This window comes from Balaenoptera musculus, chromosome 9 (genome assembly GCF_009873245.2).
Source record: "Balaenoptera musculus isolate JJ_BM4_2016_0621 chromosome 9, mBalMus1.pri.v3, whole genome shotgun sequence".
In the NCBI taxonomy this organism is placed as follows: domain Eukaryota; kingdom Metazoa; phylum Chordata; class Mammalia; order Artiodactyla; family Balaenopteridae; genus Balaenoptera; species Balaenoptera musculus.
The window spans coordinates 41,494,321-41,517,976 of NC_045793.1; the positions used below are offsets into that span (position 1 = coordinate 41,494,321).

A 23,656-nucleotide genomic window follows, 5' to 3' on the forward strand; every position below is an offset into this window, starting at 1 on the left:
TTTGTTACTTTTCTTGTACTTGCAGTTTCTAGTTTTAAATGCCAGAAATTGTCTAGGCTCAGGGAAAAAAAAATGGCGTTTAAGATAATGTGTGGGCTGTGGTTTCATAATGTAAGTATCACTATGTTCTCTACCCACCAACTAGCCATTATCTAAGACAATCTCTGAAATTTTAGATTTACAAGGAAAAATATTAGTCATTATCTCTAAGGGCCTTTCCAACACAAATTATAATTCTTCAAAATATAAATCCCTCACATCTTTTGCTTATCCCTAAAAAAAATTTTCCTTCCCTGACTCCATTTTTTTAAAAAGTTAGAATACCTCCTTATGTTTCAAAGTCTTAAACCAGGTCGAAATAACATCCCTGAAGTAATTTTTTTTAAAAATTAACACTTGACTGATGAAATACATGTCCTTAATTATTTATCATTAAGTACAATAAACATTTATTAGGTACCCATTGTGTGGAAAAAAGTGGAAGTTAGGAAAATTTTAAAAGATGTGAACCTTGCCATCTAAATATTTATGGAGGCAGAATTCAGTTGAGGTACAATTCCTCCTGAGGCCTGGGAGTCTAGAGGTTGGACCAGTTACATCTCATGGAACCTTACGGGGGGTGGGGGGGAGGTATCAGTGAATGGGCCTTGAAGGAGTTTGAGTTCTACCATGAGCAAGGAAGGAATGGTCATTGGGGAGCTCACCTTCTCAGGGTAGGGTTTGATCTCTGGTGTGAGTCTCTGGCCACAGAGCCAGATGGGTCTAGCTTTTACACGTGTGGACAGATAATTCCCTTGACCACAGAATACCAGGGTAGGGCCCACAGGACACTGCTCATTTCCATATGGTCACGTGCAACTGGTGAAGACTATTAGAGCATGCCAGTTAGAGCATGTGAGAATGCTGAGCCAGCTAACTACATAGTAATATGCTAAATAAATAATGTGCAGAGTTGAGATAGGTATTTGTTAGGAAAGAATAAATAGCATTTAGAATTGGGGTGTAAACCTGGGCCAGTTAAATCTCTCTTCAGTACGTGGTGATTTAAAGAATGACCTGCTGACTGTACGTGGCAGAGACCTGTCTTGGCCCACTCCCTTCCTTCCTTCCTTTCTTCCTTCCTGTCTCCTCCTACACTTGGCATTATTTAGCCTCTGTAGTTGGCACTAATGAAAGATTCTTTTTTTTTGCCTCATTCAAAGAGAGCATGTTTTATAACAGCAAGAATATCTCCTGTATAAGAATGTTCTCTAGAGTTTGGAGCTGGAGGCCTTCATAAAGAAGTAGAGAAAATATCTAGGAGTGAATGGGGGCAGGGGAGTCAAATCCAAGAGGACTGGCAAGCAGGACTGGGTAATCTGGAAAGGCTCAGTTGTAGACAGGTATCATTTATTTTTTTAATGATGACTAAAACTCTGCTCGTTACATTTTTGGCAAACATCAGCTTAGAGTAGGGCAGAGAATCTTAAATTCTGGGTGTTATCAGAATCCAAAGTGGTTACTGAAAAATTGGGGTTGGAGCTTGAAACAGCTTGAGGGAAGTTAAATTAGTTTAGGGATCCAAGAGACTGGCCCAAGGAAAAGGAGAAAGAGGGTTCTGTCTCTGTTGGAAGCTCCAGCTGAAATCTAGTGCAGAGCGTGTCAGATCCCTCATTCCTTGTTACTCGTGAGCAGTGGATTGCGAATTGTGATTACAACCACCTTCCCTGGTAACTGTGGACAACTTCATGGGACTGCCACGTGTGGTAGGCCCCTCTTCACGCCCACCACTGCTTCTGGTGGGACAGTGAGCCCTGGGAGCTTCTGCCTCCATCACATTTACAACGTGTTAGATAAAAATGTGCAACTGTCCTCATGTTTATTGATTTATCTGTGCAACTGTCCTCATGTTTATTGATTTATCTAAGTCCCAGACATCGATGTATCAAAAACACTGCATCAGAGCCAGTCATAATGGAACCTGCTAATATTAGGTGGTTCTGCCACAGATACCCAAGTATCCAGGGGCTTAAGCTCTGGAATATTCAGAATGACATTGTGTTAATACTTCCAAATTTATCAGAATTGCAATCATAATTACAATTACAATGGTACATACGCTGAAAGCCAGAGTCCATGTGATATGCGCCCTGAATAGAGGACTGGACCTGAGCTCCAGTACCTCTGGAGGCTGGCAGTTATGTATTTGACAATGAGGGAAAATGCACGTTAGGGGCTTTACTTTTTTAGTTTCTCATTATATTTGTTTGCTAGTGCTTCCATAACAAAATAGCACAGACCAGGTGGCTTAAAGAACAGAAATTTATATTCCCACAGTGCTGGTGGCTGGAAGCCCAAGATCAAGGTGTTGGCAGGCTTGGTTTCTTCTGCAGCTCTCTCCTTGATTTGCTAATGGCCACCTTCTTCCTATGTCCTCACATCATCTTTCCTCTGAGCACAGGCATCCCTGGTGTCTCTTTGTGTGTCTAAATTTCCTCCTCTTATAAGGACACCAGTCAGATTGGATTAGGACACACCCTAATGACCTCATTTTAACTTAGTCACCTCTTTAAAGGCTCTATCTCCAAATACTGTCCCATTCTGAGGTACTGGGGGCAGGGATTCGACATATGAATTTGGGGGGGGGGGGACACAATTCAGCCGATAAAACTCATCAAAGGGACACTCCCACCTTGTGCTCCATAAGAGAAAGAGTAAAAACTGATACTATGTATTGTCTTGTCAACATTAGGACTTTTCATCTGTGCTGTTGCCTTACTCTATAATTCATCTTGACTTACTGAGTGACCCAAAGACTGATCACTGGGGACAGGAGGTCTGAATTATATCTCTATGTTTCACATGTCAATACTGAATTTACTTTATGTGAACCACAGTAACTGAATTCTCTTTTTTCTATAGTGTATCATCCTCATTAATATTTTAATTATTTATAGTCTGTAAGCCATCCCAATTTGTTACATGCAGCCAGATTTCAGACAGATGAGCAGAACTCAAGACCAGATCTTGGGTGAGTTCCGGTTTGCATTGTCTCTTACACTTTCCCATCACACTATGTTAACTGGGAAGGGATGAGGTCTCTCTGAATCACCTTGGTGTGTGCCCTCATCACCATTTTATATAAGTTATAGGTCATGCTACACTTAGGGATGGAGGAAAGAGGGCACTGGAGCTGTACAACCTCCTCCCTTCCTTCTGCAAGGTCTTACAACTCATGCTAAGAAGCTGCTTATTTAATGCACAGCTATTTTTCAGATCTTTTGCTCAGATGAAAAAGAAAAGAGAAAGACACTTTTCTTATAAGGAAACCCAGCTTCTCAAACTTAAACAAGACTTTAATTAATTAACAGGAAACCTCTGGAATATAAACTGCACAAATTAAATAGACCCTACAATTTGGAAGGCATTTACTTATGGAAGGCATTTACTTAAGTCCTAGGCAGACTTCCAGCTGGGAAAGGCAGAGGTTTCCTGAGCAGGACCTGTGGAAATTTTTAGGAAACACTGAAGAAATGTAGCTGGAATTTTTCTGCTTACTTTGAGCTGTAATGAGATTCAAAGATAGACTTGCCTGTTTGCCATTGCCCAAGGCTGAGCTTTTAAAGGTCTCTCTCCAGCTGGTACCAGGAGCGACGATGGGGGAAAAATTAGCCACAAAGGAGCAAGGGGAAGTGTCACTTTGGCAGAACACAGTGTCTAAAACTTGAATTAAAATTTTTCCATTCTTGTGGAATTTTGAAATTCCATGTCTAGTTTCAGCTTGAAACATCGATGTAGAAGCAAATAAATTTGTGGGGAAACTTGTTTCCCCAACCTGAGCCAGGAAATGGTGCCCATTAAGGAATGGGCAGTGGTTTTTTTTAAAGATTTCTCAGAAATTATATATTTTATTTTATTTGAAAGAAAAAATATTGTACCTGCAACTCTAAATCCATTGTAGGGAATAACGCTGCTTTTCTTTGGGTTTTAATAAAACACTGTGTTCTTTGTCTATGCTGCTATGCACATAGATAATTGGACAGTTCACCCTGTGCCCTTCTACTGTTCAACCATCAGAAGAACAGGGGGAACATTTCCAAGAATGAAAGGATCCTTATAGTTTCCCACTTGGCAACATGACAGGGAAATTATGCCCTTGGAATATGAGTAAGCAGTAGCAACACCCTGGCAGAAAAGTTAAGAGTGAAAGAAATTAAATTCACGTATTTATGAAAAACTCATTTTTTTTGAATTAGCTTTCTCTCCTTAATAAAAAAAATATATTTATTGTTTAAAAAATAAATGTAAATAAGCAGAAGGAGGAGAATAAGAGTCATTTGTAATCTGCCTTTCCAGAGACAAATATTTTTAACATCTTGGTGTATATTGTTTTTGTATAATCTTTTAGCTACACACACACACATACACTGGCTTTACAAAAGTAGAATTATATTATTCATGCTCTCTGTAGCCTGCTTTTTGTACCTAACAATATTCCCATGTGATTAAATATTATTCCCCTCATCATTTTTGTTATCTGCCTATTAATTGATTTTTAAAGCTCTGTTGAGGTACAGTTGATATGCAATGTAATAGGAGAATTTGAAGGCTATGCAGAGTAGAGTTAACCATTCCCCTGTTGTTGGATATTTACACTGCTTTCAGGTTTTTTCAGGATTATGAACATTCTCTCATCAGTTTTTCCTTCAGCAGAATCTCTGTGAATATTTATTCTGTTGGAATAAAATTCCTGATTCAGAGGACATACACATGTTGAAGCTGTGTTAAAATAAGAACAGCCCCATAGCTTGTTGACATGTCCTAATTTGTACTTTACCATTCATGTCGGGGGTATGTCCATTCCTAACACCCTGGGCAATACTGGGCTGGCGTTTCCTTAGGGATTCTAGCTTTCCTAAGAAAAATAGCAGTGAGGTATTTGAGGAGCTTTCACTAATCTGGGGAATTTATAAGTACTTTTTATTTGCTTGGTTGGTCATTTCCCCAAAATTTGGCTGTATTAGGAACAGGGCAAAGAGTCCCGTAGTTGTTTTAGAGATATGTAAAGCCCTTAAGTAATTGTCTTAAAAACAAACCACATTTGCTGTATAAACTATCAATCCCCTCCCCATTCTGTCATATAGATGACACAGATGAGGATATTTGGGTGTATGTATAGCTATGTGTGTTTGTGTTTATAAAAATTGTCATTGTTAACACACGGACGGTTTCATATTCAACTTCGATTATTCAGATCGTTTCCTCCTGGCTGGAATCAGAGCTGCGACTGTTTCTCAGGAGATGTGAAAATTGAATCATGACCTGCATTAAGCACCCTGAAATGATGTCTTGGCTTTGATGCTGCCAGGCACCCACACTTGAGAATGGATTTGTAGGTTTTATTCACTTAGCAAAGTATGTATTATTTAAGTGCTGAATATTCCTGACACTGGGTTAGGCACATGGGTGTATGTGTGTGCGTAGAAAATACAAACATGCATATGACAGTTTGCGACTATGTGTGACATGTTTTGAAATTTTGTCTTCATACAAAAGATGAATTTCTTTTTTGAAAGTAACTTTGTTAGCCTCCACGGACATGGATTGTTGGCTCTAACTCATGCTGCCGCTTCTGAGAATTCAGTGTCTCTTATAAGCCTTGGTTGTTCTGGAAGGTCCAGGCCAGGCCACATTGATCAGCGACTCTTTGCCAGCCGCCAAGCACAGGTCACACCATGTGTGTCTTGCACTTCACCTCGAACAGAGGCCATGGGGAGGAGCAAGTAGCTCCCCAGAGTTGGAAAGAACCTGCTCTGTGTGGTCTGTGGGCCCCAGCTGAGAAGCCTGCTGTGTCTTCTCAGCTCCCTCTGTCTGCTTTCCTGGAGCTGCACTTAGCAGAGCTCAGGGAGTTCCAACTGCAGCAGCCCTTCTGGGGCCCTGCCAGAAATTTGCATCACAAACGCCAAAGGGGCCAACCGTCTAGGGCTTTGTCGGGGATTGTGTGGCAGAAAATCCCTTATGCTGGCACTCCGCCTCGCCATCCCTTTTTGCTTTGTTTCTGTGTCTTTGTCTATCACTCCGGTAATGGAAATGAGAAGGGGTCACACAGCCTGTTTAAAGAAGAGATTATCTTCTGCTAGGGAAAAGATGCCATAGCTTGGGCTGAGGTGAGGGGCTTCTGATCACTGAGAAACATCAGTCTTTCGAGAATCATTTGTTCTCCAGATATGTTTCTTTTAAAGTGGGTGTATATTGAGAGAGAGAGAGAGAGAGAAACTCAGTTAGGAAAACAGACATCACAACAAAAAGTTCGTCTTCTGCTTACGTTTACTCTGAAGCCAAAGTGAGGAAGTGAAGTAAGAAACACTGTTTAGGCAATGAATTTCTTTCTGCACTCTGGTCAGGGAGAACTTTCTAAGGCTAGGGTCTGCTACAGGGTTAGCACATATATAAACACATATATAAACCTAAGGATGCTCAGGCCCTAGGCGAGAAAGTTATTTTGGAAAATTGCAGTGACTGCTTTATATATTACACACACACACACCCCACAAACATTGATTTTGTAACAGTTCTGTTAAAAGATTAACTGAGGCATATTAAAAATTTTTAGAATGTATTTGAGCAAAAATCAGTTAGAATTGGTCAGTGCCAGACTGGAAGTGGTTAGGAACCCTCTACCCACCGGGGCTGGTGGGGGAGAGAGGAGACTCTTGTAGAGAAGAAGCGGAAGCAGAGCAAGGGAGTTGTTGGATTGGCTGTAGTTTAAAGTCTAGTTGGCTGTTTGTGATTGCTTGTCCTTAGGTTTCCATTTCCCAACCTGGAGGCATTTGCAGGTTTAGGGTTTTAGATTGCTTTTACAGGCCTCCAGAGCATTAGAGCCCCTTCGGTCTAAAGGCCTCCTTGTTCAATTAATTTAACAGTTCCAGACTGAATGGAAAAGTTGCAAGATCAAGTTACGCCAGTTGTCCTGTTTGTGTCCTTTACAAAGACCTAACTCCAGAGAGCCCCTTGCACCCAGTTGTCCTGTCTTCTCCTAATTGTTGCAGGAAGGGGGACTCCTTCCAGGGCCCGAGAGTGGGCTCTTGTCTAACACTCAGAAATGAATTGTCCTAGGAGACACATGTACTGACAAAACAAAAGACTTTATTGGAAAGGGGAGTCCGGGCAGAGAGCAGCAGGGTAAGGGAACCTGGGAGAGCTGTTCCTCCACGTGGCTCACAATCTCAGGTTTTATGGTAGTGGGGTTAGTTTCCAAGTGGTCTCTGGCCAGTCATCTTGCTTGTGCCCATATTTGGTCTGACTCAGGATCCTTCCTGGTGGACGCGCATCTCTCGGCCAAGATGGATTCCAGTGAGAAAGATTCTGGGAGGTTGATAGGACATATGGACTGGCATCTCCTCCCTCCTTTCGGCCCCTCCCGAATTCTCCCGGTTAGTTTTTGGTGGCAGCACCTTGTTTCTTATCAGGACCTCTTGTTGCCAGACAACTCATCCAAGTGGTTATCATTGTGCCTGGCCAAGGCGGGTGGTTTCAGTCAACGGTTCCCTAACATAATCTCTTGCAATCTGGAGCTATTCCTTAGTCTTTCCTTTTCTCTCATGGCTTTGACATTTTTTGAGATTATAGGTGAGCCATTTTTAGAATATTCCCCAATTGGGGTTTATTAAAAGGTAATTAATTAAAAGGTAATTATCAGGGAAAGATAAAAGCATGGCTTTCATAGAGATATAAAATTGAATATGTGTTAAAAGAATGTATTTTACTCATCTGATATGAGGGAACCAGGCAGATGTTTTCACTGGTTCAGAGGAAGAGTCAAAAGGGCCCAAATTTATATGAAACAGAGCAATGTCGAAATGAATTGCAAATGGAGACAAAACTGGTTTTTCACCTGCAGGGAGGAAGTTAATTAAATCACCACTAGGCAGGACAAAATATACATATGCATCAGTTACCTGCAACTTAAAGACAACAGGGCTGGAATCTGATAACCCAGAAGAGTAAGCCATAGACAGTGCATAGTTTCCTATTGAAACACGGAGTCCTTTTTCTACAGGTTTCTCCAGTGTTTTCTTCTTTTAGAAAACATATGTCTTTGGCTAGAATATCACAGATGCTTGTGTTTATTTCACTGCATCCTATTAATGGCACATGATGTCTCTTTGTCTTATTACTGATGTTCACTTTGACCACTTGTTAAGATAGCACCTTCCAGGTATCTCCCTGTAATGCAGTTTCCCCCCTTTGTAAATAATTAAGAAATAATTTTGGAGTAGTTACACCATGGGAAATGGAAAGTGGTACAAATCAAGTTTGTATATTTTCTCCCAGAGATTTGGCTCTTCAACAATACTAGCACACCACTCTTTAAAGCAATGTAGGCCATTTGTTCCCTGTTTTATTCATTGGGCTATAATCTATCACTATTATTATTTATTTTGATGTCCAATTTGTCCCAGATATGGCTTAGGAAACTTCATCAAGCTGTATTCTGTGTCCTGCCTTGCCTCCCATTATTCTTTGAGCATTTCTGTACTTTTTGGCTCAGCAAAATGTTCCAGGCTTATCTAGATCTTTCCAGCCCTGGACCGAGTCATTTCTCCAAGGATCCCCAGTTCCTTTTAGTGGAGGGTAGTGCTTGACTCTTTCAAAAGGGCCCAAACTCTGCTCAGGCCTCCTTCCCCATAGCCACCAACTTCTTCCACTCTGCCCAATGGCTATTTGAAGGAGAAGGAAAGGAAGCTAATATATATGTGGATGAAAAATGTCCTCCTGCCATATCAGTAAACAAAGGACATTGTGGCCTAACTGTGGCAGCCACTACAGCGGCCCCCACCCCGCCACCCTGAGGGGGTTCAGGATGGAGAAAAGCAGGATACTGGTCCTAAATAGCTAAGGTGCATGTCAAAGGAATGATTTCAATGAGCCCAGACTGTTGCATCTTCTCATATATGGAAAAGCACTAAATCCATTAACTTAAGATGTCTGGTTTTTCTTTATTTAACCATAATCTTTTGATGTTCTGACTCCCTGGTTTATTGCAAAACTCCTATGTGTCCTGGCTCCTCCCTTTCCTCTTCGGAGCCGTCCCTCAGCGCTATCTGAGAGGCTGCCTCTGGGATTGAGTCCTCAGAAAGTCCACCGAATAAAATATAATTCTCAACTTTTAGGTAGTGCATTTTATATATATATATACACATATATATATATATATATTTTTTTTTTTTTTTTTAAAGAAAGGCAGGTTAAGGAGGGGGAAGGGAGCAGGAAGAGGAAGATCACTTTATATGCATTTTTAACTCCCGAGTTTTATCAAACACTAGATCTGATCTTCTCATGGTCAGTTAGGTTTCTGAAGTGGTTACATTTTATGTGGTTGAAAATGTGAAACTTCTTCCGAATTGAGTACCTACTCTGCATGTGCCTGACATTATAGTAGTTGAGTTACAGAGCGAGCCTTTGCCTTCAGGTAGCTGGAAGGACAGTGAGATGTCTTAAGTCGTGCAGCTGATGTATTCTCAGCACTGTGGACATGGGCGCCACCCTCAGTCTGGTCAAGGAAGGGAAATCAGAAGTCAGGGAGGCTTCACAGAGGAGCCTAGAATCAGATGAATTTGGGGTAGGACTTAGCTAGTCTGACAAGGAGGGGAAGGGTATTCCCCCCACAGTGGGAAGAACACACTTAATGCCAAAGAAATTTGGCAGACTTGAGGAATGGGAAGTGGTTTGATAAGGTTAGAAACACTTGTTTCCTAATCTTCTTGACCTAATCTTTAGTTTTTAAAGAAGCATAATTGTCCTTTTTTACAGACATGTTTTGTTGATTGTGCACTTTTTTTGCAGACTGCTATCCCAGGGTTCCATCTGTGGTCCAGGAATTATTGCAATGTCTCACGGTGTCTTCCTTCAGAAGAAGCCTTTTTTTTTTTGTCTCTTAAGAAAAGAGAAAGTAGAATTAGTGGGCATTTTACCAAAGAAAGATAATCAACTATTTCTCCATTGTTGAGCATGTACTTAAGAACAACTGGACTAGTGTTTTTTGGCTCTACTTTTTCATTGAAGATATGCCCCTCTTATTTCTAGGGATTTCCCCCTGTTGAATATATACCCATTCTGAGCCAAATGGAGTGTTCTTGTTGCCTTTACTCATAAGTAAATGCAATAGGTTGGTTACAGTGGTTTAATCCCCATCTGTTGATTGTTTTGTATCATTAAAAAACACCAATTTATTGCTTGGAGAAGTGTTTTGAAATGAATTAAGTTCTCTTAATGACTGTTAAATCTGCCCTATATCTCATCCTGGGCTTTCTTCATGATCTGTAATTTGTGTAAAACTCATTGCTTTCACACATGCTCCTTACATGACTGTTTTTGAATTTTGCAGACGATACCAGAAACTGCAGAAGATCATGAAGCCTTGGTAAGAATTTCTGATGGGTTGATACAGATGATATAACACTTCCTTCTTCTCTGCATAATTAAACCCTGTCCTCTGACTGATTGTGTAACTATGTGTCTAGATGTTTTGAGTAAGTGATTTATTTTTGCTTTCTTTTTGATGTTCTTTTTTTAAAAAAGTAATTAATTAATTAATTATTATTATTATTATTTTTTTGGCTGTGTTGGGTCTTTGTTTCTGTGCGAGGGCTTTCTCTAGTTGCGGCAAGCAGGGACCACTCTTCATCGCGGTGCGCGGGCCTCTCACTATCGTGGCCTCTCTTGTTGTGGAGCACAGGCTCCAGACGCACAGGCTCAGTAGTTGCGGCTCACGGGCCTAGTCGCTCCGCGGCATGTGGTATCTTCCCAGACCAGGGCTCGAACCCGTGTCCCCTGCATCGGCAGGCAGATTCTCAACCACTGTGCCACCAGGGAAGCCCCTTTTTGATGTTCTTATGAACAGGTTCTTTAAAAATTTATTTCCGTTTTCTCTTTGCTTTGTGGTAGAAAGAGTATTTTACGTTGGTAACCATAAAATGATCACATCAGGATTGCTACCCTTCTCCTGGAACAAGGCTAAGCATAATTTTATGTATTACTTTAAAAAAAAACTTTCTTTTTTGTAGCCTATGTGATGTTCAAAGTCAAAAGTCTTTGATTTTCTTCAATGGCTTGGTAAGAAAAAGATCCGCATTAAAAAAAATATTTAGGGCTGAAGTATGGAATGAAAATTATTTACTTTCAGTCTGAGAATGTGTTCAACCACCTATATATTTGTGAATTGCCTGATAATTGTGTCTGGAAATCTCAAAACTTCTTTCTTAGAGTATTCCCTCCTCAGTGCCTTTATTATCCACTAAACAAGGTGAGTCCAAAGAGTATCTAACAAACTCTATAATAGGTTGAACAAAGTCCCATTTTGCTAAGTTGTTAAGCATACAGTTTCAGTTTGAGAAGGAAGACTGAACAGTATTTGAAAATGTGCACCTTATTTTTTAAGCCTTCAGAGAAAATTCTGATCAGTGTATGATAGTGGTCTCAAATCATTCATCTTCCCCTACCCCTCCCACTAGAAGAAGTATTAATTGCAGGAACTCTTCGGTTATTAAATTCTAATAAAGTAGAAATATTGAGTTTATAGGATAAAACTTCTTAAACCTAACTTTGATACATATTTTTAATATAGTAGAAGCAATTAATGGTAATAGTAGTAGAAGCCATTTTTTATGAGAATTTACTCTGTCCTGGGCATTGTCTCAATGTTTACACTCGTTACTTCTAATTCACACTTTTATCCACCATACAAGATGAGTAAAATTAGAATTGTTTCCTTTATGAAGAAGTTAAAATGAGGTGGTATTGGGATTCAAACTGATTTTTTCTCTAACAACCTCATACAATTTGCTAATGCAGAAGAATTTTGGGCTCTGAAGCCAAAATAATTTCTTAAAATTTATCTGCCAGTAGTTTTAATCTTTTGGTATATAGAGGTGTTGGAAGTGTGACTAAGCATGAATCATGATTTCCATTTATCAATCACAGACAAAATCAATGCTCAGGGCCCTGGTAATTGCAAAGTAGCTTAATCAGACTAAGTACCATGGATAATAATTATAAACTCTAGACAAAATATTGCAAACAAAAACATCTAAAAACAAGTGTTTGTTTGAAGAAACTGTATAGCAACTGAAAACAGACAGAAAGAAGAAGTAAGTCAATCTTTGAGAGAACAGATAAGCCCTAGATGAGATTTGTGTGTTTGCAGCTTTTTGCCTGAGGATTCCTGCTCATCCAGGTAGCATGGGGTGGCAAGAACCCTCAGTCTTAGTAAGTTACTAAGAGGATATAGTTTAGGGCTGGCAGAGCAGCTAGATTATTAAGGGGAATCCATGAAAGAAAGGAGGCTCAGAGGGTATGAGACGACCCCATATCTATATATAAACTCTGCCAAATCTATCACTGATCACTGAAGTGTGAATGTACATGTGTATAGGAACCCCAGAGGGACCTGGTAAAATTAGCAACTGGAAATGGAAAGATTGGGAAGAGATTTAAACTGCCACTCACTGAAGAGTTTGGAGTCTGATTCTAGCCAAGTTAACTTCCTACTAAAACAAAAACCAATTCTTCAGAAGAACAAAACTGAACTATGAGCCTTGGCAATGTTTATTCCCAATGTTCAGAATACAGTAAAAAATTACTAGGTATATAAGTAATAGGAAAAGATGACCTGTATTTAAGAAAAGAAATAAAGCAAGTAGTAGAAGCCTACCTTGAGATGACCCAGATGTTGGAAATAGCAGATGAAAATTTTAAAGCAATGTTTATAAATATATTAAAAAACTAAAGAAAAGCATTAACATATTAAATTCGCAGATGGGGAGTCTCAGCAGAGAAATGGAAATAAGAAATAACCACTTGGAAATTATGAAACTGAAAAGTATAATATTTAAAATGAGAAATTCACTGTAGGAGTTGAAGATGGCAGAAGAGACAGTAACCTTGAAGATATATCAGTATAAATTACCCAATCTGAAGACTAGATAAAGTGAATAGTGAATAATTGACCTGTAAGGTAGTAACAATTGATTTTAAATACATTTAATTGGGGTCCCAGAAAGAGAGGAGACAGATAATGGGGCAGAAAAATATTTGAGGAAATAATGACAGAAAATTTCTGAAATTTGTTGAAAAACATAATTTTTTAGATCTAAGAATCTTGTTGAACCCAAGTGGGATAAATAGAAAACTACGCCTAGAAACATCATAGTCAAACTTCTGAAATTGAAGGATAAAAAGTATACCTTGAAGGCAGCCAGAGAAAAACAACTTATTACATTAAGAAAATAAAAATAAGAATGAGAGCTGACTTCTCATTAGAAATAGTGGAGGCCAGAAGGCAACCTCTTAAAAGTGCTGAAAGAAAAAAAAAAAGCTTGTCAACCCAGAATTCTTTTCTAATAACACTATCTTGAAAATGAAGGTGAAATAAAAGCACTTTCAAATAAAGGAAAACTAAGATGGTTCATTATTAGCAGATACACACTACAGGAAATATGAAGGAAGTTCTTCAATTAAAAGGCTTCAGATCAAATTTGAAAAAGCAGGACCCAGCTACATTCTGTTTACAAGAGATATACTATAAATGCAAAAGAACATGTAGTTTGATAGTGGAAAAACATATACCATGTAAATGGAAATAATAATAAAACGGTTGTTTTTTTAATATCAGGCACAATAAGACTTCAAGGCAACATATTATCAAAGATTAAGAGAGATAATTCACAATAAAAAATGGTTGGCTCATTAGGAAGACATAAAGTGTTAAATGTGTCTGTACCTAATATAAGGCTTCAAAGTAAATGAAGCAAAATCTGACAACTAAAGGGAAATATAGACAAATCTGTAATCATGGTTGGAGATTTTAACACTCTTTTCTAATTTCTTTTTTAATTTCTAATCTCCCTTCAAGAAAGAATTTGCTAGTCAGCCCTGAGGAGTACAGTTAGCTGATAGCTACCCGCTATAGCACATTCAAGATCCATGACAGCTTTCAAACTAAGACTATACACGCTCTTTCCAGGCAGCCCCTAGTCAGTGAGCCTGGTGAGCATGGTGCACATACCAGGGCCTGGCCATTTCTGCCCATTGTGGGACCCCTCTAACAGTCCGTATTTATACTGAGCTTCCTCTTGGGTTGGCTGGGACTGTCAGATCTACATCTGCGTCCTCTTTCCTTTCACAGGCATCAGATCTACCTCACGGTCTGAAGGGTATTCTTACCCAGTCTTGCTTTGTGCCTCTTTATCTTTCACAAGCACCACCTATCTTCCAATAAACCTCTTGCTCTCCTTACTCCATCTCAGCATTAACTGAGGACTAAACTGACACAAAACTGACCTATGAGGAAATAGAAAATCGGAATACCCACATCTATTAAAGAAGTTGAATTCATTTTCAAAAGCCTTTACACAATGAAAATTGGTTACACTGGTGAATTTTACTATACATATGCAGAAGAAATACCAAATGTACACATATGGTTTCAAAATATAGAGGTAGAGGGGAAAAGTCCTCAATCATTTTATGAGGCCTATGAGGCCAGTGTCACTCTGATACCAAAACCTGACAAAGCCAATGCAGGAAATAAAAATTATAGAAGATTTAATGAACAGAGGTGCAAAACTCCCCAGAAACGTATGAACAAATATAATCAAGCAATGTATAAAAAAGATTTGTGGCCTGTAAAGATTTATCTCAAAAATAGTTTAACATCTGAAAAATCAGTCACTGTGATTTAGTATTTAGCAAAATAAAGGAAAAAACTTAAAGAGAAAAAGCATCTTTATAGATACAGAAAGTAGATAATAGATACAGAAAAAGCATTCCATAGCGTCCAACAGTCATTCATAAAAATTCTCAGCAATCGAGGAATAGAGGGAACTTCCTCAACCTGATAAAGACTATCTGCAAAAAAAAAAAAAAGCATTATACTTAATGTTGGAAGACTGAATCCCCACCCCTCCCAATAAAGATTGGGAATAAGGCAAATATGTAGCACTTCTATTCAACATTGCACTGTAGTTTTTAGCCATAGCAATAAGTCAAGAAAGAGATAAAAGACATAATGATCAGAGAGGAAGAAGTAAAACCAACTCTATTCATAGAGGACATGATTGACTATGTAGAAAATCCTAAGGAATCTACAAAGAAACTGCTAGATCCCATAACTGAATTTAGCAAAGTTTCAGGATATAACATGAGTATATAAAAGGGACATATTTTTATACCTTAATAGCAAACAACTGGAAAATGAAATTTTATAATTTCCATTTACAAAGTGTCAAAAATCATAAAATTCTTAGGAATAAATGTAACAAGAGACATCAGTATCTGTCACTGAAAAAAAAAATATTGCTGAAAGAAATTAAAGAAGACCTAAATAAGTGGAGAATATACCATTTCATGGATTGGAAGACACAATATAGTTAAGATAGCAATTCTCTCCAAATTAGGTTCAGTGAAATACAATCTTTTAAAAAGAAATTACGAGCCAATCCTAAAAACTTGAAGGAAATGCACTGGGCCTAGAAGAGCCAAAACAGTCTTGAAAAACTCATAAAAATCACTAAAGTTGGAAGATTTCATTAACTGACTTCAAGGCTTCCTGTAAAGTTAGTTATTAACACAATATGGTATTGGTGTAAGAGGATAGACAGATCCATGGAATAGAATAGAGTCCAAAATTGATCCACAGTTAAATTTTCAACAAAGGAGCCAAAAGAATATATGCTGATGTAAGTAATGCTATGATTCTAAAGGGTAAGGGAATGTCTGAAGGGCAACAGAAATCCATACATTTCAATGTATATAAGTTTTACCAGAAACAAAATAAAATACTAGGAAAAACTCAAAGGGCAGGGTAGAACTATATTCTTTAATTCTGGCAATTAGGGATATATTCAGTATGATTTATTAATAACTTGGAACCTGGTCTTTATTTTCATCTTTTCTCTGCTTCTCTTTTGGGCATGACACCCAATGGAGACATTTGGAAGCACTATTCTTTTATAAAATTAGCAGCATAAAATTTAAATGCTTTGAGATTGGCTGAATTTTGTTGGAAAGAAGAGGGTCTCTACTGAATTGATGAGAAACATTTATTTGAATCATTCCAGCACACATGGTGTGTTGGCTGTGACATGGCTCTCAACCAGCATGTAAAGTTTGCAGTCGGCTTAATTTGTGGCAGTCAGTACTGCAAAAACTTTAACTTGGCACTTTATAAAAAACAAGTAAACCAAGCAAATAAAAATGCTCCCCGCATGTGCCATGTGGTTGCTTTATATTTGTAATCCTTTTAGCCTTGATCTTCTGCACCCAGCACGGATTTCAGAGACAGGACCTTGGCTCCTGCCTTCCCTCTTGGAGCCTGAATCACTCCTCTAGCAGTGAAATAAGCATCTGTGTCAGGGTTCAATAAGAGCTTTTATAGCTGCCTCATTTGAAATGAGATGATTGAGTCCGTTGATGTGGAAGGTAATAAAATTTTAGCATGGCTCTCCTTTTCTTGCAACTAAGGATATGAAGTTGAATTTTGAAAAAATTCTCCCTCAGGTAAACCTAGTATGCCATCCAGCAACCAGTTATAATGAATTATGTATGTCATATATATGCTATATGTATAATATAGTATATATGCATATTATATACTTTATAATATATAACATATAAACATAGTATATCTAATAACATATTTATATCTATATATTATATAAGATACATATACATATATATGATTATATTTAATATATATGTCTAATAACATTATATCCATAGAGTATATAGTTATATATTTAAATATATTAAATGTTATTAGATAATATTTATATAAATATAAATTATATAACATTTATATAAAACATTAGATGGACCAAGAGAGCGATCCTTCTCCTGGGCACCTTGGTGTGATGTGAAGAAGCTTCTCTCATTTGTCAATCGTTCACACTAATGGGTGATTACAAAGCACAGAAAGCCCTAGCTGCAGTCTCAGAAACGGTGCTCCAACTCCTTAACAACCTTGGAGAGTTAAATCCTGGTCCCGAAAGCAGCTTGGAGATTTGGAAACCAAACAATACTCTTTCCCTTTTTCTCCATCTTTTTCCCAGGTCCTTGCAGCCTGTCTGAGGAGCCTGTAGGCAGAGCTCTGGAACACTTAAGGAAGAGGGACAATCCCCAGATGTTACTAAGGCCATTAGGATTATGAGTCGATTGAGCAAGGAACAGAGTCATTTTGCCTTCAGATAATTAGCATAAATACAATTTATCTTTTGCTTTTAAAGCAGTGAATGAAGACTAATATCATCTCTAGTCCCAGCTACAGGGAATATAAAGAAGAGTTTGATTTCAGCAGCATGTTACTCCTTTTTCACTGCCTGTTCCATTGCTTGTTCTTTTAGTGACAATACTGAGGCAGTATTTTTGCACTGTGTGGAGGTCACAAATGCCATCCTGCAATGTCTTGTAGATGGGCATCTTATAGCAGTTGAGGTCTTTTAGCATGCCAGGTGTAAACAAATGGCAGCCATTCATTATCACTTGGTTGTTTTTCCTTTTTTTAAGTAAATAAATTGCTAATATGGTTTATCACTAATAATATAATAAAATAATAAATTAGCTAATATTGTTTACTAATAATTCTATACATTATTATGTAATAATATTTTCACAGTAATACTAATGCCTACATAATCTGTTAATAAATCTTACTAATTGCTTTTATTTCCTGGCTCTCTTATTTTCCTGAGGCAATTTCCTTCTTTTTTTTTTTGCAAGCTAATGTTTGGATTTTCTTAGGACTCCTTGTCTGTAGAAAGAGCCATTCTGGAATTTTTATATAACCTTTCTTGCTAGTATTTTTAATCCATTTTCCACCTGTCTTTCTACTTTTTTTTGTTTTCTTAAAATAAGCTTGAGTTTTCTGGTTTGGAATTTCTTTTTTGGGGCATGATTCTCTGATGCCAGCCTGTATGATTGGGATTGCCCGCCTGTGACTCAGAAAAGGCTTTAAAAAAATATTTGCTGCTTTTCTCTCTGGCTTGAAACGTTTGGCTTTTCTTGCAATTTTTTTTTTTTTCTCCCTCCAAGGACAGAGAATTCTTGACACAATAAAGACAGACATTTGAAAATCATGAGCTTTATGTACCTTTTTAAAATACCGCTTTGCATAATGATAATAAGTAACATTCGCATACTGCCTTCCATGTGCTATATACACTGCTTAGAGGGCTCTAAGTATGGTAGCTCCTTTCATTTCCCCAGCAGTCCTCTGAGTTAGGTATCACCACCACCACCAGCATCACTGTCGTCCTCATTTTTTTTTTTTTTAATTATTTATTTATTTATTTTTGGCTGTGTTGGGTCTTCGTTTCTGTGCGAGGGCTTTCTCTAGTTGTGGCAAGCGGGAGCCACTCTTCATCGCGGTGCGCGGGCCTCTCACTATCGCGGCCTCTCTTGTTGCAGAGCACAGGCTCCAGACGCGCAGGCTCAGTAGTTGTGGCTCACGGGCCTAGTCGCTCCACGTCATGTGGGATCTTCCCAGACCAGGGCTCGAACCCGTGTCCCCTGCATTGGCAGGCAGATTCTCAACCACTGCGCCACCAGGGAAGCCCCGTCCTCATTTTTATAAAATGAGGAAATCGAGGCACACAATGTGTCCTTGTCCACTGAGAGCTGGCGGGTAGCCTCTGCTGTCTGACTCCAGAAACCACCCGCTTAACCATTTCTATCAGGCGCACCTCATCCCCTCTGATCTCCGGCAGCTTGGGATCACGGTCCTTTCCTGAGAGCCGCTTCCTCTTTGGTAGGTCTCTTTTCAGCATCACAGCTTCGGAGATGATGCAGAATTTTCCAGGTCTGTTATTGAGGCTGGGCTGAGAACACTAGGAAGAAGGGAAATTGTGAAGCTGTTTTAAAAGAAATATGAGCTTGTTTCCTGTTCTATTAATTGAAAATGGATGGGAAGATTCAATCTAAACACTTTATGAGACTTTGTAGTGTAGCAATTGTGATATGTGAGTCTACAGATTAAAAATCTGAACAACTAACTTTATTTTAAAAAAATCAAGCATATGAATCAGTGTGGTTGTATATAGTGTGGAGATCCTGATGGGCGTAATTCAATGTACTTGAAGAGAAAGTACTTACCTTGAGAGTTTTGAGTTACTATTTATTAGGGTGATAATTTACAATAGAGGTGAGTTTCTATAAAAGATTCTCAGTGTTGTTTTGAAAGCACTAGAAATCAGGGTATTGTCTGATAAGGGTCACGGGTGGAGCTTTTTTAGAAGGCCGTTCTTTTACTTGAGCTTGCCTGATCTCTGCTTAGACTTCTAACCCACTCATGAGACACTTCCTACAGCCTTTTGAATCACAGCAAGTCTATGGCCGGCAAACAGTTATTATCTATAATATTCTAGAAAGATATTACATAAAGCCTATTAACTAAAGATAAAATGCTGGCCAGTGTAATATAGAAATGAATATGCTTACATATATATTTGTATCTATGTGTTTGTGTGTAAATGCACTCACCCAAACACACACACACAAACACACACACACACACACACACACACACGCAAGTATAGACCACAAGAAACCTTTGCAAAGTGCTAATACTGTTAATAGAATTATTTATAATCTTCCCTGTTGGATACCCAGAGATAATAAAAGAAGCATATTGCCCTCTTCCTAATTTTTGTTTGCTGGGAAGCTTTTTTAAGCTATCATTTACTGAATGCTTGTATGTTACACACTTTATTAAGTGCTCTACAAGCAGCCCTGTGATGAAATAGATTTCACTATCCAGTTTTTCAGTGGAGAAGACAGAGGCTCAGGGAGATTAGGGACCTGCCCAGTACAACACAGCTCACCTGAGTGAGAGTGTGAGCCCAGGTGTGTCCCACGGAGGCCCTGGCTCCCCTCTGTGAAGCCACCTGCCTCCTGCCTACTGACTCACTCACGTTTGCAAGGACATTGCCTGTGGCCCAGCTGCTTATCCCAATGATCTCTTACAGTTCTGGTTGTATTCATCTTTCTAAAGCTTTCTCACGTCTGTCTTCCCTTGTATTTAGCTCTTGGGCCCATCACCCTTATACCATCTTGTGTTTTCCAGCTTTGGAGACATGCTGTCCTTCACCCTGACGGCCTTTGTGGAGCTGATGGACCACGGAATAGTGTCCTGGGATACGTTTTCGGTGGCATTCATTAAGAAGGTAATTCAGATTGTGCTTCCCAAGGTCAAACCACTTCCTTCTTTTACAGATATTTTTCTCTGATTTGAGCATATTTTAGAGTTGTTTCTTTTAGTTCTTTGTGTTAAAGTGTGAGTGTGGTTTTTGATAGTATTATGTATGTGAGGGTCAGGGCACCTAAATTCGGTATGAAAAATGACGTTTTCTCCCCACTGGGATCATAAGGGATTGTATAATACATGGGAACCCATAGTCAAGGAAAATCAAGGTGACATGTTAAAATCAGAGAAGCGTCTGCTGAGCCCCTCTTCTGGACTCTGCTGTTCTCAAGATCTAAGTAGAGTTCCTGCTGTCCTTCCCGATCCTTCTCCCTTTAACCAGGTGTTCAGGAAAAGGGAAAGAGGCAAAATATACTGATTGTTATATGACTGGGTCTGAAGCAGGAATGTAAGAGAAGAAGATGTGCTTGGATCCATGCCTCTTAGGCCGAGTAAGCCTGCTTACTTGTAATCTTGGTGCGATAAATGTCTCTGGGATCAACTAATTTGATTGGTTCCTACTTTCCTTAGAAGGAAACTAACAGAGGTACAGGCAAAGGTGGACCTGGTTTGGGGAGAGAGGGCAGAAGAGGCCCCTACCATTTCCCAGCAGTTGAATAGTAATGAAGACGTGTCTGCAAATTTACAATTCTGTTTCCAATCTTCTAACCAAAAGTGAATAGCCCTGACTTTATAACTATTAAATGTAGTATTAAATCAAGAATCATTATTATTTATTAATTTGTTAACTTATTTTTCCTCTCTTTGTATTTGTGAAATGGTTTATAAATGTACTGGCATCTTTCTTCCTGCTGTTTTTGGGAATGAAGAGTTGTTTGGAATTCATACATTTATCTTATAGGTCTAGATTCCTGGGAAGGGTTGTCTAAAAGAATTTCAGAGAGTCTGTGCAAAAGCTGGAAAATCAGAGCAAAATCCAGTATGAGTCACTTGAGTTTTTAAAGACTTTTATTTTGAAATCATGGTAGACTTATAGAAAATTCGCGAAAAAATAGTACAGAATGTTCCCTATAACCTTCAACCAGTTTCCCTAAACATTTTGCGTAATAATAGTATTATTATCAAAACTAAGAAATTAACAGTGGTGTAATACTGTTACCATTATTTGATTTCACCAGTTTTTCTACCAATTTCCTTTCTCTGGTTAAGGACCAGATCCAGGATCCAAGACTGCATTTAGTTGTCATGTCTCCTTACTGTCTTCCAATGTGACAGTTCCTCAGTTTTTCCCTGTCTTTCATGACTTTGACAATTTTGAAGAATACTGGTCAGTTATTTTGTAGAATGTCCCTCAGTTTGGGTTTTTTGATATTTCCCTCATGGTTAAATTAAGGTTATGCATTTTCCTTAATGTATAGAATATTAGAGAAGAATATTAGAGAAGTAATGTTGTGCCCTTTTCAGAGCATCACATTAGGGTATGAGATGTTAATATGCTTATTAATGGTGATGTTGACCTTGATTATGTGGATAAAGTGGTATCCTCTGGGTCTCCCCACTGTGAAGTTATCTCTTTTCCTTTTGAAGTTAGTCGGTACCTGGAGGGAGACACTGCCTTGAATTGAAGAGCATAGAAGGGCCCTTAGTCTGTTCATTGAGGGTGTTGGGAGCAGAAGTCTCACAGATTGAACGCCTTCATGATGTTGCCTATTTTTTTTCAGAGGAAGGCCGATTGGGAACCTAGGGCCTTCTTGACGCACCTCTGAATCCTTTTTTCCTACATAAGGGCATAAAGCCAAGAGAAACAAGTAATGGGAACCACCTAGAAAACATACAAAGAAGGATGAAGCCTCTTTTTGCCTATATTTGTCAATGATATGAATTGCTAAAAAAAGGAGAAATGACTGTAGAAGAGAAAGCCAAGGAAATCCTGATGTGTAAGGAAGTACTTTCCTTTGGTGGTGACAGGAAATGCAAGCATTAGATTATGAATGCAGAGAACAAATTGCTGTATTTTTTCTTTCCAAGATAAAAGTTCTAGAGAAATGGAATATTATTCAGCCATAAAAAGAATGAAATATTGCCATTTGTAGCAACATGGATGGACCTAGAGATGATCATACTAAGTGAAGTAAGTCAGACAGAGAAAGACAAATATTATATGATATCATTTATATGTGGGATCTAAAAAATAGTACAAATGAACTTATTTACAAAACAGAAACAGACTTACAGACATGGAAAACAAACTTATGGTTACCAGAGGGTAAAGGGGAGAGGGATAAATTAGGAGTATGGAATTAACAGATACACACTACTATATATAAAATAGATAAACAACAAGGACCTACTGTATAGCACAGGGAACTATATTCAATATCTTGTAATAACCTGTAATGGAAAAGAAGCTGAAAAAGAATATATATACGTGTGTGTATATATATATATATATATTTATATATACACACACACACACACACGTATATATGTACACACACATATATAAAACTGAATCACTTTGCTGTACTAACACTAACAGAATATTGTAAATCAACTGGACTTCAATTTAAAACAAAAGTTCTAGGGAAGTAAGTTCAAATCTACAAATACTGGATTTTGCAGATTTTTTATACTTAACAGAATTTTTCAATTCATTCTGAATTTATGGCAGGCCTTTCTTTCCTACATCCAAATTGCTTTGCTTTTCTGATATTAGAGCCTCTTTTGCTATAAAAACAGTGCTGTTCTGAATGTGAATTCCTTGAAGTTATGTTATGCTTTCACCCACATTATCTGTTTTGATCCCCACAGCAATCCTTTGCAGAACAGAGCAGTTAGTCTTGCTATTCCTGGTCAGGAGATGAGGACACAGTGACTTGGGGAGATTGAGTGAGGTTATAGAGAGTGGGGTGTCATTGGTCCCCCGGGTCAGGGCTCCCTCCCCCATCATCATGCACCTGTGTTTTAAGTGAAGGAAAGAACAGCTCCTGAAGAATAGTCTTGTTGAAGCAGCATTGCCTGTTGTTCAGCCCTCCCTGACCTCACTGGTGCAGAGTTAACTGATTTCTTCTGCTCTCCATTCTCCTTGGATCTTGTATATGCCTCTGTTCCAGCACTTATCACATTTCTGAGGACTTCTTGTTCTTTTGACTGGCTCTCCCAAGAGACCATGAGTCCTCAGAGGGTGGAACCATGGCTTTCTTCCTGTCTTTATCCTTAGAACCTGGCATAGAGTAAGACCTTAATACATTTCTGTGAAATGAATGTGTGTAATTTGCTTTGGAAGCATTTTTTTAAACCCTAAAACTTGAACAAAAAAAGAGAATACTGTGCCACTGTATTTAAATATATTTCAATTAAAACTTCAGTTATGAATATAAAGGAATTACAAAGCTGTCTTTCTTTAAATGATGTGACATGTGGTTAGAGAGAATGGCAATAATCTAATTTTCTAACTGCTTATGAAAACAGTTTTCATTCACT

At 38.5% G+C, this 23,656-nt stretch overlaps 1 protein-coding gene across 10 annotated transcripts in view; it reads left to right on the plus strand.

The window, feature by feature from the left end:
* Positions 1-23,656, plus strand: part of ELMO1 (engulfment and cell motility 1) — a 554,248-nt gene that overhangs the window by 170,801 nt on the left and 359,791 nt on the right. For all 10 annotated transcript variants that reach the window (XM_036863258.1, XM_036863260.1, XM_036863259.1 and 7 more), the window contains 2 exons: positions 10,367-10,402; positions 20,096-20,195. In XM_036863258.1, coding sequence (XP_036719153.1) covers positions 10,367-10,402; positions 20,096-20,195 — 136 coding nt within the window. The remainder of the gene's footprint in view (positions 1-10,366; positions 10,403-20,095; positions 20,196-23,656) is intronic.